The following is a 13208-nucleotide window of genomic DNA, read 5'->3' on the forward strand; positions in this document are numbered from 1 at the left end:
CTTTTGTCTAAATGAAGCTCCTCAACTCACTTCAACATAGTTCTTTGGCGCCAAAATGCCACAAAATAATAGCAAAGCACTACTTCTGTCCAAATAAAGCTCCTCAACTCACTTCAACATAGTTCTCTGGCGCCAAAATGCCACAAAATAATAGCAAAGCACAACTTTTGTCCAAATAAAGCTCCTCAACTCACTTCAACATAGTTCTTTGGCGCCAAAATGCCACAAAATAATAGCAAAGCTCAACTTTTGTCCAAATAAAGCTCCTCAACTCACTTCAACATAGTTCTTTGGCGCCAAAATGCCACAAAATAATAGCAAAGCACTACTATGGTCCAAATAAAGCTCCTCAACTCACTTCATAGTTCCTTGGTACCAAGATACCACACGATGCGGCAAAATACTTTTTCTACTGTTGTATAAAGAAAGCTCCTCAACCCACTTCACGGAAGGTCCTTGGCACAGAGATGCCACAAGATGGCGGCGAAGCACAACTTTCTTTGCAAACCAAGCTCCTCGACTCACTTCAACGTAGTTCCTTGCCACCAAGATACCACAAGATGTGGCCAAAGCAATACTTTTGTAAAGAAATCCATTTTATTGCTTTGGTCTGAGCACAAAACAGAATGCTGAACCGTGAATATGAGGGGGTTCGCTGTATTTTAATAATAATAAAAACTGTTTGAAAAAGTAATTTAAAAAAACATGTACTTCACTAATTGCATGGGCTTTTAACTGAGTCTCCAAAGACCTGTACAATACTTTAGTGTCCTGCACAGTCACATGTACTGTATAGCATTCAACTTGATCGTTAATAGTTGCTTTCCTTAATTGTTCATAAAGCGCTGAACATTTACACCACAGTTGTGATTTTGGTAGCATGCATCAACCAGCGGGGTTGCTATTAGCATCGTGATTTCAGTGGCGCTTGGTCATGGTAGGGCGTCACGCTGACAGCGGCCATTGGAGGTGCGGACATGCCGGTGGTCATCACCGTACTCAACAGCTACTCTGGCTGGGCGCTGTGCGCTGAAGGCTTCCTCCTGGATAACAATCTCATGACCATCGTCGGCGCCTTGATCGGCTCCTCGGGAGCCATCCTCTCTTACATCATGTGTGTGGTGAGTCCATCAAAATGCAACAACAACAAAAACTCTCACACTGTACTAAAGTCGCTTGCGTAACACCAACAATCCCCTCGCTCACCCGAGGCGATGAACCGCTCCCTGCCCAATGTGATCCTGGGTGGCTACGGCACCACCTCCACAGCGGGCGGCAAACCCATGGAGATTGTTGGCACCCACACGGAGGTCAACGTGGACCAGACCATTGACATAATCAAGGAAGCCAACAGCATCATCATCACGCCAGGTGCGAGGGTTTGTATGCAAACATTGTTTTCAGGTTGTCACATTTGTTTTTGACTCATGCATCGAAGTTCTACCACTAGTCACCGTTCTGGTTGGATCATGTTCACCTATTATTGCAAGTCACTGTACCATTATTCGCTGCTTGAACATTAAAACTGCAGGGGGGAACACTGTACTAAAATAATGATTCAATTCAAAGGCATTGCACATAAAATGTAAACAAAAATTGTACCGACAGTAATCTTTTTTTAAAATAAACAGTTGTACAGAATTGAATGCAAACGTGTTGAACTTAAGAGTTAAATACAGCTTAACAAAGGTACTGTACTGGATTTTTTTTAAAAAAACAAACAAAACAAAAACAACTTGAAGCCACTATAACTCTGAATCACTGAAGATTTAATTCGGTGATTCTTTCACATACCACAAGAGGGAGCCCATGCACCATACTTGCACATCACTGTTGTAGGTTATTGGTCTTTTGTGTTGACCGGCCAAACATTTTAAAACCTTCCAATGGTCTCAGCACATGTAGCTAAAAGGTATCTGTATGTAGCTTAAGACGTAGCTTACACAATTTGTAAAGTTGGTGTGGTCATTCGATCCTTCTAATATCCAATCCTCACATATGCATCAGCAAACGCGACTCTAGCATCTCTGCGACTACCCAACTTCATACCTATTTACATTTTCAACAGTTGACTGGTTGTCCTCTCCCTTGGAATATTTTGAGATCTTACGTTATAGCCTCGCAAGTTTCATCACCTTGGAGCTACCCCAGTCAAGTACAATTGCTTCCGCCAAGGTCACTCACGACATCTATTTTTCTAGCCTCCTGCATCAACCACAAAGAATAACTTGGGATACACATGGCTGCCATGTGCGCCGGTGGTTTTTACAATCTAACCACGGACAGATGTGTGGTCCGACATAAGGCTTTGATTCAGCGAAACAGTGTAATGTCAAACTGATGCTCTACATACTGATCAAGTCCAAACTGGCAAACAAGTGGTAGTGAGGAAATTGAAAGGCCCAATTGGGATGACTGGCTTCAAAAAAAAAAAAAAAAAAGGATACAAATACAAATAACAAAATAATTCAATCTCATGTTGATCTCGCCACAAACACATTTCAATATTACCTAAATAAAAGTCACTACTATAAACCCAACACATCCCCCAATGGGATGCAATTAGTCAGGATAAGAATTTAGCTTGACGTGTGCCTTTTGTGTGCATTTAGGTTGGGGGTTGTGTGCAGCAAAAGCCCAGTATCCAATTGCAGACATGGTGAAGATGCTGAAGGAACAAGGCAAGGCTGTCAGGTAACAGTGGGCATTTACGTGAACGTTCCCTCGTAAGTGACAAATTGAATGATGCACCCCCAAAAATGTTTTCTTCAGGTTTGGTATCCATCCAGTGGCTGGGCGTATGCCAGGCCAGCTGAACGTGCTCTTGGCTGAGGCCGGTGTACCCTACGATGTGGTCTTGGAGATGGATGAGATCAATGAAGACTTTCCGGGTAAACCTTTTCCCAGAATTTCACAGGGGGAGGCTAGTTATCATTTTAGCAGTGAGCTGTTGGCTAAAATTACACAAATTTGGTGGGAAGTCCACCCCATCCACTTTTCATCCTCCCCGCCCATCTTTTTACTTTGACCTCCCTTTTGTTGTGACACGCAGTAATCAGCTGTACGCTCTGAGACACATGGTTGTGTTTACGACAGTGCTTAGTGGTGCTGGGGAATTGATTAGCGTTGCTTTTCAAAGGAAATGATGTTTTTGTCTCGTGTGATCACGTGTAACTGTCCGCGGCCCACAGAGACGGACCTGACGCTGGTCATCGGTGCCAACGACACTGTGAATTCCGCTGCTCAAGAGGACCCAAACTCCATAATTGCTGGCATGCCTGTCCTGGAGGTGTGGAAGTCCAAACAGGTTGGTCCAGCTTTAGATTTCAATCAACAAGCAGCAGTTTGATAAATCGTGAACAATTCTTCAAAAACGAGGCTTCAAGCTGTTTCTTGCCACTCCCAGTTGAAGCTTCCTGTCAAACTGAACATGAAGTAAACAATGTCGAAATACACGTGTATTTAACACAACAACTGCATTAAAGTCAGCTAGCTTTGTGCTAACACTTAATGAGAAATGCCATAGATGGGCTAACTTATAGCATCTGTATCGCAGTGTTATAGCTTTTTTAAGACCACAGACATTTGAACACAAACATTAAGGCAACAAATGCAGACCGATAATATAAACAATACTCAGGCATATATTCTTTATTGTCTGTGATGAAAGACAAATGTTACTGCAGCGTACTGAGGATTTAGGAGCTGAGCTCAGCTCCGTGGACAATATATCGGTGTGTGTGAATGATACTGCCCTCAGGTGGCCATGGCGCGCAAGACAGGAGCAACATGTGAACTGAATTGAAACGGAAAATGTGGCAAAAACCGTTTTATTTCCTTACATTTTATTTGTCATAAAGTACAACATTTGTCCTATTCAAAAACACATTTCTTTTTTTTTTGACAGCTGGAACACATTATTGGCATTGTTATTCATCTCAATGGGGAAATATGATTTGTATTATACGCATGGTCACAGAACAAATGAAACTCTGATGTGAAAGCACCACTGTATTCCTTTTGACACAAGTCGGACAATTTTGTTCTTCCTCACGTTTCTGTAGGTGATCGTGATGAAGCGGACCTTGGGTGTGGGCTACGCCGCCGTGGATAACCCCATTTTCTACAAGGCCAACACATCCATGTTGCTGGGAGACGCCAAGAAGACATGCGACAGCCTCCAAGCCAAGATTAGGGAGGCCTTCTACTAGGCCCCATGGTACAAAAGAAATATTTTTCTTTCCAACCCCAGCATTGGCTCTTAAGATATTTAACTCTGTATCTAATGAAATGGATGATCTTAACATGTACAATACTAGATGAGATTTCATGAATGGGACTGTTATGTACTGGTTTGTAAATAAATATATTTAAATGTACTTGAGACTCCTGTTGTGCTGCTTTTGAAAGTGAAATAATCCTTTTTCATGGAAACGTATAATCCTGCCTCTCTGCTTTTGGTATATTCACTTTTAAAGAGGAAAAGATGCAGTTTTAAATTTTCATACTTTTTGGAACAACGGTAGAGCTTTGCATACAATGTGACTGCTTGCTAACATGCTAGCTCTGGATCAAGTGGGATTTCTTTTTTTTTTTTTTTTACACTGGATTAATTAGTTTCACCTTGCCATTGAAAATCCTTAACATTTTATTCCAACAAATGTTTCCATCCCAAACAAAATCAAACTTAAAATGGGAACTTGACTTGGATTTATAGTCTTGCTTCAGTCTGTCGCTGTTTTTCTCTCCTCTCGGCTTCCTTCTTTCCAGCCTCCTTTGACTTGTTGACAACTGTGTGCAGGTAAGAGTAGAAGAAGAGAAGATTATCATACTCTCCGCTGTACTCTTGAGCAAGGCACTGTTCGTGGAAGTCCTTGAGGAAATAATAGATGGCTTCGATCGTCGCGAGGTAAGTGTCTGGTTTGCCCTTCTGAGAGCGCCAGAAGCACGTTTTCCTCGTCCTCAGCTCAACCTGGAGCAGGTCTGAAAAGTTGCAGCACGGAGTGATGTTAAACTGTTGGGCGAACTTGCTACTACCACACAAAACAAAAAACAAAACAAAAATCATTGAGTACCTTGTAGTCGCTCATCTGTGCTGATTTTGTTGGTCTGGTTCCACGTGCTGTCGATGAAGACCACCCTCTGGACGGGATGCGCCCTTGATTCGGAGCTCTTCGTTTCATCCGGGGCCCCTGACCCCGGATCTTCCGTAGCGTGCGCGTCGGCTGGAACGTTCACTAGTTTCCGCCTCTTTAAGCGGGGGCCACTTGACCTGCTGTCCGTCTTCTCATGCAAACGCTGCACCATGTCTTGCACTGTGACAGCGCCTGGACCAGGGAACACCAACACGACCTGGAGGAGATGGGGGGGGAGGTAATCAGACAGCAGAATTTAGGAAATGACACAGTGTAAACAATCTGTGGAAAACTGGCAAAAAGTTCTTCGTAGTAAAACAATTCAGCACACTAGTAGAACATCTTTATCTTACTAGTAATGTTATTTTTCCATTCCCAAGTGACCAGTGAAGCAAAACTGCGTGCTATAAGTACTAAAATGGTATTATAAAATTCTACTCGTAGACATCTCGCACTTCACTAGAAGTATGAGTGGCGTACAGATGTTAACTAGTGCACAGTTTTGTCTCACTAGTAACATGTAGTTGTCTTACTAGTACGCCAAAGTTGTTCAACAAGTGTCTAGAAATGTCATACAGTAGTACAGGGGTGTCAAATTCACTTTTGGCGCGGGCCACCTAACAATATATTGGAACTAGGGCTGCCACTATTTAATCGTCATAGAATTGATTAACCTATAGAAATATGTCGTCAAGTACTGAGTAATTTCCCCCCCCCACCCCCTTTTTTTTTAACGACTAATGCATTTTATTTTCATTCATGAAGGCTGGACTTCCATCCTTAAATTACATATGTTGGTACTGAGTGTATGATATAAAGTCTACAGAATTTGAGACCACAAAAATAGCCTTTGCTAAATGGTTAGCATTAGCGATTAGAATTAGTGCGCTAGCAATTACCATTTAGAGTTAAAAAACAAACAAACAAAAAAACGGCTGTATTACACATCCGATAGTGTCTTAAAAATAGCTCACAGATGCTCCTTTGTCGTTTTTGGCAATGTTTTTCACTGGTCCAACAGTGCGTCTGTTTGCAACAAATGTCTGTGCGGTAAAATGGACAGTGGTCAAATGGTGCCGGGCGGCGCAAATATGCTTTCATTCATATTTTTTATTGCCACGAGGCATACATTTTTGCATCGATCAATTTTTGCGGTTGACTGAGCAGATTTTTTTCCCCCTTACAGCCCTAATGAAAACCATAAAAATGTATAGTCACCTCAACATATTTCATATACAATAGTGCCCCAGCAATTTATTGCTACAAAAAATTGAATTTGAAATCAGAAGTCATGTAACATTGTGGAACACAAATATTAATGATACAGTACTGTACGGCTGTTGTTATCTATGTTAAGAAGGGATTTGGTGAAAAACTAAATACTTGGATTACCTGTTAAAAGTGAAGAAAAACTGCATGAAAGGAACAAACCTATTTAGCAAGAAACATGAAGTATACACACACTTTAATTGCTTTAGTGGGCCAAATAAAAGTGATGCGGCAGGCTGGATCTTGAGTTTGACACCTGTTCAGTAGTGGAAGGCAGAACCGTCGTGGAAAATCTGTTCATAGTAAGACGCAGTTGTTCAACAAAGCGGAGGACGGAGCAGACCTCGTCTTGATCGTAGTCGGGAATGCAGGGGTACGTGTAGATGGTGACGTCGCTGGGTGCGAGGATCTTGGCATGAACCGCAGTGCTCTTGCCATCGGTCTCATTGGGGTGCTTGATGATGTCTATCTTCACTGGAAGCTACACGCAGGGGAAAAAAATGTGAACCACGCCAAACCTAACATTAAATAAAACTGACATTAGAACCATTGCAAAGACTTGAACCCCAAGGCCAAAAAGAACAAACAATCGCAAACCTTTATACCGACCTTGACGACGGGGATTTCATGCAGACTGACATCCACTAATAAGCAGCATGTGTAGCAGAAGAACATCCTTGATCCTCCGCATTTCGCACATTTTGACCTGCCCCTCTGCTGCACTTTCTCCAGCACGCCGTGCGATGCCAATTTCAAACCTCGAAGAGGCGGCTCGGACAGCTCGTCGTGCGTGTGTGCCGGATCGCTGCAGCCTTCGTCCAAGCCGCTCATGGTTGCTCGCGCTGGACGTGGACAGTCCCGATGAGATGAGAACGTGGAGCAGATATTTATAGCTGCGCAACGGGGACACGTTTTGGCTTGAGTTCAGAGATTTCTAATTTTATACTTGTAACAATTAATTACAAATGCTGATCCTGTAAAGTACAAAAAAAAAAATAAATAAATAAAAAAAAATCAATCAGCTTGAATTACAGACTCAAGGCCCAGGCATATCCAAACAGGATATACAAAATAGAGAACAAATAACATACAGTGGATATAAAAAGTCTACACACCCCTGTTCAAATGCCACAATTTTGTGATATCAAAGAGAGAGACTGAGATAAATCATTACAAAACTCAAGTTCTCACATTATTGTGAACTAAAACCTGTACAACTCAAATGAGGGGGAAAAAAAAAATCTTTTCAGGAGGGGAAGTAAAAAAAATCCTACTAGAACATCTGAACTTTATTTGGTGTTAATAAGAGGTACGTTTAATGCTGCCAGGTGAGCACAGACTCCCATTTAATGAGTTGCAATTTGTTATAAGAGGTTGTGCACACTTGTTATTGTTTTCATTATTTCAGTTGTTTATTCTTACTTTGCTTCTTGAAAAGATGTTTTTTTTTTAATTGAGTTGTACAATTTATAGGTCACATTTTTGGTGACAAAAGTTTTGAAATGACTGATAATGGTCAGTTTTTATATCACAAAACCTTACACCTTACGAGTAAACTACAATGCTGCACTAGTAAGACTACTTGGCCCAACGAGCAGGCGTGCGTCACACAATAGTAGTTTTGCCTCACTAGTAAAATGTAGGAAAATAGTTTGACCTCAATAGAAAAGTCTAGTTTCCTACAAAGTTGTCCTGGTGTCGTGCACTAGTAGCCTACTGGACCCTAGTAGCACCAAAATGTACACGAGTAGCTTTGCCTCACTAGTAAAATATTCTAGTGTGAAGAAAAGCTATTCCGTAGTAGGAGGCACTAGTGGAGACAGTTATGCATTGTAGTCGTTGCATCTCCTTTACTAGTCAGGACAAAGAGCGCACTAGTACAGTACAGCGATGCTGCAATGGCAATCGTACGCTCTTTTGTCCTCACTTGTACTACAATCTAGTAGGGCGACTACATTACTAGTGCGGCCGAACTGTGTACTAGTTGACAACAGGTATGACTAGTAACGTAACATTCGACTACTTTTGCACACCAAAGCCAAATGGTACTTCGTATAATCGTACGTTGACCGACATACGCGCTGCTCATGTTATATCGTGGAGTGTGTACACTGTACATACACAACAACGGGGCTAGCTAGCTGTGTTGGCTAATGAATGGAAACCAGCGTTTCTGTTCGTGTGTGTTTCACTTACTGGTCACACGCGCACCAATCAATTTGGAAGTCGAGAATTACTGGACCGGGATGTTTTAATAGCGCCTTCAGCTACAGGAAGTTCCCCCCCCCCCCGGTTTGTAGCCATAGTAAAGTAGAGCAAGCCTTTATGCAAAATCGTACGTAAACGTCGGCGCCATATTGAATGTGGAAAGTGGTGCGGTCGGTGAAGATGCCTCATTCATTTGCTTCTTGGAAATGTAGCAACCGTTTTTCACAAAGCCAGAGCTCATGGAATTAAAACTGTAAAATTATCTTTTTGCTGACTTTGTGGTTAATTGAATATCTCGAAATATATATGCTAGTAAACATTTACAATTATCACATACATACTTGTTTTTTTGGTGCCCATCTGTTTACATTGTATGAAAGGTACATTGTAAAAAGGGCACAAAGTTAATTTGTGCCCTTTGTACTTGTAGGTTGTCGCTCTATTAGTTCGAGAAGACTTGCATTAGGGCGGCACGGTGGCCGACTGGTTAGAGCGTCAGCCTCACAGTTCTGAGGACCCGGGTTCAATCCCCGGCCCCGCCTGTGTGGAGTTTGCATGTTCTCCCCGTGCCTGCGTGGGTTTTCTCCGGGCACTCCGGTTTCCTCCCACATCCCAAAAACATGCATGAATTGGAGACTCTAAATTGCCCGTAGGCATGACTGTGAGTGTGGATGGTTGTTTGTTCCTATGTGCCCTGCAATTGGCTGGCAACCAGTTCAGGGTGTACCCCGCCTCCTGCCCGATGACAGCTGGGATAGGCTCCAGCACGCCCGCGACCCTAGTGAGGAGAAGCGGCTCAGAAAATGGATGGATGGATGGACTTGCATTAGTTTACGTGGTGATGTAACACATTAACAATGGCGGAGGAGCGTACGTGTCCCAGCAAGGGGCCAAGCCACTCAAGGCGTAATCTATGTATATTTGATGTCTATGAAGACTACGTGTACAGTGGACACCTGTAGGCGTAAAACCACGTGCAGTACATACTCTGCGTTTATATCAAAGCCTTAACAAAATGATGAATAATATTAAAACATACTTAATGCTTTAGATGCTTGAGCTATAACGATCTTAATATTATATTCGTTCTAACGGTTAAAACAGACAGTGTGCGTCGCCATTTTTACGAGTTTATGGCGAGTTCGCGGTACAATTTTTATACTAACTACGTGTCCCAGAATGCACCACGTTTTCAACACAGCAGTCCCTACCCAATGGTGCTCAATAACACCCACGTAGTTGCTTTGGAACAGGTAATTTACAGACACAAATGTGTGCTGCAGAGTGCACGTGTAAAATCGATATTGATCATATGATGCCCTTTTACTATGTATGACTGTTTTGTAAACTGTCAAAACGGCGAGCTCATGAGTCTACTTTGCTAGAAGGGAATAATTGCGAGTTAGCTTTCTGAGCTCTTGCTAGCTACTGTGCAGACTTTACTCTCAATACGTCGATGTTAAATCATCATATAGCACTACTTTTTTCAAAAAAGGTTCCCTCTCAATCAACTTCAGCCATGATCAGAATTATTAAATTGTTAGTCTAACAATCACCCAAGTCGTTTTAAACTTATGCTTACAATAATAATAATATAAATAATTATTTTTCTTCCTTTCCTTTCCTTTCGTCTTATCCCATTAGGGGTCGCCACACCGCGTCATCCTATCTCCTGCATCCTCCTCTCCAAGACCAACTGCCCTCCTGTCTTCCCTCACGACATCCATCAACCTTCTCTGTGGTCTTCCTCTCGCTCTCTCGCCTGGCAGCTCCATCCTCATCATCCTTCTACCAATATACTCACTATTTCTCCACTGGACGTGTCCAGACCATCCAAGTCTGCTCTCTCTAACTTTGTCTCCAAAACATCGAACCTCGGCTCTCCCTCTGATGAGCTCATTTCTAATTTTATCCGACCTGGTCACTCCGAGAGCGAACCTCAACATCTTCATTTCCGCCACCTCCAGCTCGGCTTCCTGTTGTCTCTTCAGTGCCACTGTCTCTAATCCGTCCATCATGGCTGGCCTCACCACTGTCTTCTAAACTTTGCCCTTCATCCTAGCAGAGACTCTTCTGTCACATAACACACCTGACACCTTCCTCCACCCGTTCCAACCTGCTTGGACCCGTTTCTTCACTTCCTGACCACACTCACCGTTGCTCTGGACGGTTGACCCCAAGTATTTCAAGTCCTCCACCCTTTCTATCTCTTCTCCCTGTACTCTTCCCCCACCACCCCTCTCATTCGTGCACATATATTTTGCCTTACTTCGGCTAATCTTCATTCCTCAGCTTTCCAGTGCATGCCTCCACATTCCTAACTGTTCCTCCACCTGCTCCCTGCTTTCACTGCAGATCACAATGTCCTCTGCAAACATCACGGTCCACGGGGATTCCTTTCTCACCTCATCTGTCAGCCTATCCATCACCACTGCAAACAGGAAGGGGCTCAGGGCTGACCCCTGATGCAGTCCCACCTCCACCTTAAATTCGTCTGTCACACCTACAGCACACCTCACCGCTGTTCTGCTGCCCTCGTACATGTCCTGGATTATTCGAACATACTTCTCTGCCACTCCAGACTTCCGCATGCAGTACCACAGTTCCTCTCTGGGTACTCTGTCATAGGCTTTCTCTAGATCTACAAAGACACAATGTAGCTCCTTCTGACCTTCTCTGTACTTTTCCATCAACATCCTCAAGGCAAATAATGCATCTGTGGTACTCTTTGTAGGCATGAAACCATACTGTTGCTCGCAAATACTCACTTCTGTCCTGAGTCTAGCCTCCACTACTCTTTCCCATAACTTCATTGTGTGGCTCATCCACTTGATTCCTCTGTAGTTCCCACAGCTCTGCACATGACCCTCGTTCTTACAAATGGGCACCAGCAAACTTTTCCTCCATTCCTCAGGCATCTTCTCACGTGCTAGAATTCTATTGAACAAGCTAACCATTCCTCAACTTTCTCACTCTTTTTGTGTCCCAGCTTTTTTGGAACGTGTTGCAGCCATAAAATTCCAAGTTAATGATTATTTGCTAAAAACAATCAAGTTTGTCAGTTTGAACATGAAATATCTTGTCTTTGTAGTGTATTCAATTAAATATAAGCTGATCATGATTTGCAAATCATTGTATTCTGTTTTTATTTATTTTTTTAACGTCCCAACTTCATTGGAATTGGGGTTGTAAAATGTTAAGCTTATAACTGTAAAATATGATTTCAATGTTTTCCCCAATGCCAGATGTTGGTGTGATGTAAAACAGATTGTGTCATATCGTTAAAAATTGGCTGTTTTTCTTCACTTTTTTTTTTTTTTTTAATGAAACACTTGTTTTCATAACAAACAGATGTGTATTTAATAAGACCTTCCAATTTCTCCAATATGAGATTCTAGCAATCAGCCGTTTACACCGAATAAAGATATAATTACAACACGTTTATTTTTGCTGCCATTTTTCAAGAGCTGAATTTAAAGATCAATATGTACACAAAAGGCCTATGTCCCTCATAAATTGTTCCCACATCTGTCTTCATATGAGAGCACTTCTCCTTTGCCGAGATAATCCATCCACCTCACAGGTGTGACAGATAAAAATGCTGACTAGACAGCATGATTATTGCACAGGTGTGCCTTAGGCTGCCCGTGATAAAAGGCCAGTCAAATATGTTGAGTTTTATTGCACAGCACAATGTGAGGTCAATGTGGGCTCATAATTTGTAGTATATTAAACAATGAATATAGGCAATTGCAAACATTTTTAGGGGGAATCTTGTAAATAAAGTTATTTTTTTCTCACGGATTACTGTAGATGCTCGCAGGGGATTACTGTAACTCCAGCCATCCTATATGGCTGCGATGCAATCCTCCAGATCATAATTGACCAATCGTAAGGTGCTCACGTGACTTGCTCGTATCGTTGTGCCTAAGAACGCATTCACACATTTCGCTGTCGGTGAAAATGTGATTTTGTGGTGTGTTGCCGTTGCTTTCACAACGCTTTGGTGTTTTGCAAACATAGAATCCATAGATTTCCTTCAACTAAAATAGGTTTTTGGGGAGCGAGACCTCCCCCCTTTTTTTCTCATTGGCCCAAGATTACCTCTCCGCATCGCACGATACCTTCTGGCCTTCGTCCCAGTTGATCTTCACTCACCAGTAATTTCACAATCCACCAGCCGCTAAATTTATTCCCTCAGCTTCCCACCCACCGACAGTTTTCTTCCAAGGTGCTGCCCATGTTGTGAGACTGACTGTCTGCACATGCAGTCGGTAATCAGGACCACGTGAGGTTTTTCTGCATTTGGGCCTCCACACAAATATCAAACGCATTCCCGACCGTTTTAATCAGTAATGTGTTTTTGTCATAGCACCATTGTGTAACCACAAAGCCCAATTAAAGCGCACAGGCACTAATTATTTTGCACGTAACACAAGGCAATGTGAGAGGCATTTCAATAAATACAGTTGAACCCTTTATTGTGTGAACACAATCAATACCAGGACGCTGGTTGATCTCGGATTTCTTTGTATTTTGAAACCATTGTCCCCATAGAAAATTACAGAAATAGAAATAATTTGTTCCAGACTCATA

General features: G+C 42.4%; 2 protein-coding genes and 1 long non-coding RNA gene across 8 annotated transcripts in view; 2 read left to right on the forward strand and 1 right to left on the reverse strand.

The window, feature by feature from the left end:
* Positions 1 to 4379, forward strand: part of LOC133467014 (NAD(P) transhydrogenase, mitochondrial-like) — an 18533-nt gene extending 14154 nt beyond the window's left edge. For all 3 annotated transcript variants that reach the window (XM_061751391.1, XM_061751410.1, XM_061751399.1), the window contains exons 17-22: positions 942 to 1121; positions 1212 to 1371; positions 2613 to 2694; positions 2773 to 2891; positions 3192 to 3307; positions 4065 to 4379. In XM_061751391.1, coding sequence (XP_061607375.1) covers positions 942 to 1121; positions 1212 to 1371; positions 2613 to 2694; positions 2773 to 2891; positions 3192 to 3307; positions 4065 to 4211 — 804 coding nt within the window. In that variant the 3' untranslated portion in view covers positions 4212 to 4379. The remainder of the gene's footprint in view (positions 1 to 941; positions 1122 to 1211; positions 1372 to 2612; positions 2695 to 2772; positions 2892 to 3191; positions 3308 to 4064) is intronic.
* Positions 4350 to 8712, reverse strand: dtwd1 (DTW domain containing 1). Of its 4 annotated transcripts, none has more exons than XM_061751473.1 (5): positions 8601 to 8712; positions 7014 to 7297; positions 6748 to 6885; positions 5076 to 5352; positions 4350 to 4983 (listed from the first exon to the last, which is right to left on the reverse strand). In XM_061751473.1, the coding sequence occupies exons 2-5, from the start codon at positions 7233 to 7235 to the stop codon at positions 4712 to 4714; spliced, it is 909 nt and encodes a 302-aa protein (XP_061607457.1). In that variant the 5' UTR covers positions 7236 to 7297; positions 8601 to 8712; the 3' UTR covers positions 4350 to 4711. The 4 variants fall into 4 exon arrangements, with proteins under 4 accessions (XP_061607457.1, XP_061607438.1, XP_061607448.1 ...); XM_061751454.1 differs by having other exon boundaries at positions 6661 to 6885; XM_061751464.1 differs by having other exon boundaries at positions 7002 to 7297.
* A 383-nt stretch (positions 8713 to 9095) lies between these two features.
* Positions 9096 to 12056, forward strand: LOC133467051 (uncharacterized). The gene is made up of 2 exons (XR_009785119.1): positions 9096 to 9865; positions 10257 to 12056. It is a non-coding gene; the product is annotated as an uncharacterized LOC133467051 (long non-coding RNA).
* Positions 12057 to 13208: the final 1152 nt, after the last annotated feature.

Source organism: Phyllopteryx taeniolatus, chromosome 2 (assembly GCF_024500385.1).
Source record: "Phyllopteryx taeniolatus isolate TA_2022b chromosome 2, UOR_Ptae_1.2, whole genome shotgun sequence".
In the NCBI taxonomy this organism is placed as follows: Eukaryota; Metazoa; Chordata; class Actinopteri; order Syngnathiformes; family Syngnathidae; genus Phyllopteryx; species Phyllopteryx taeniolatus.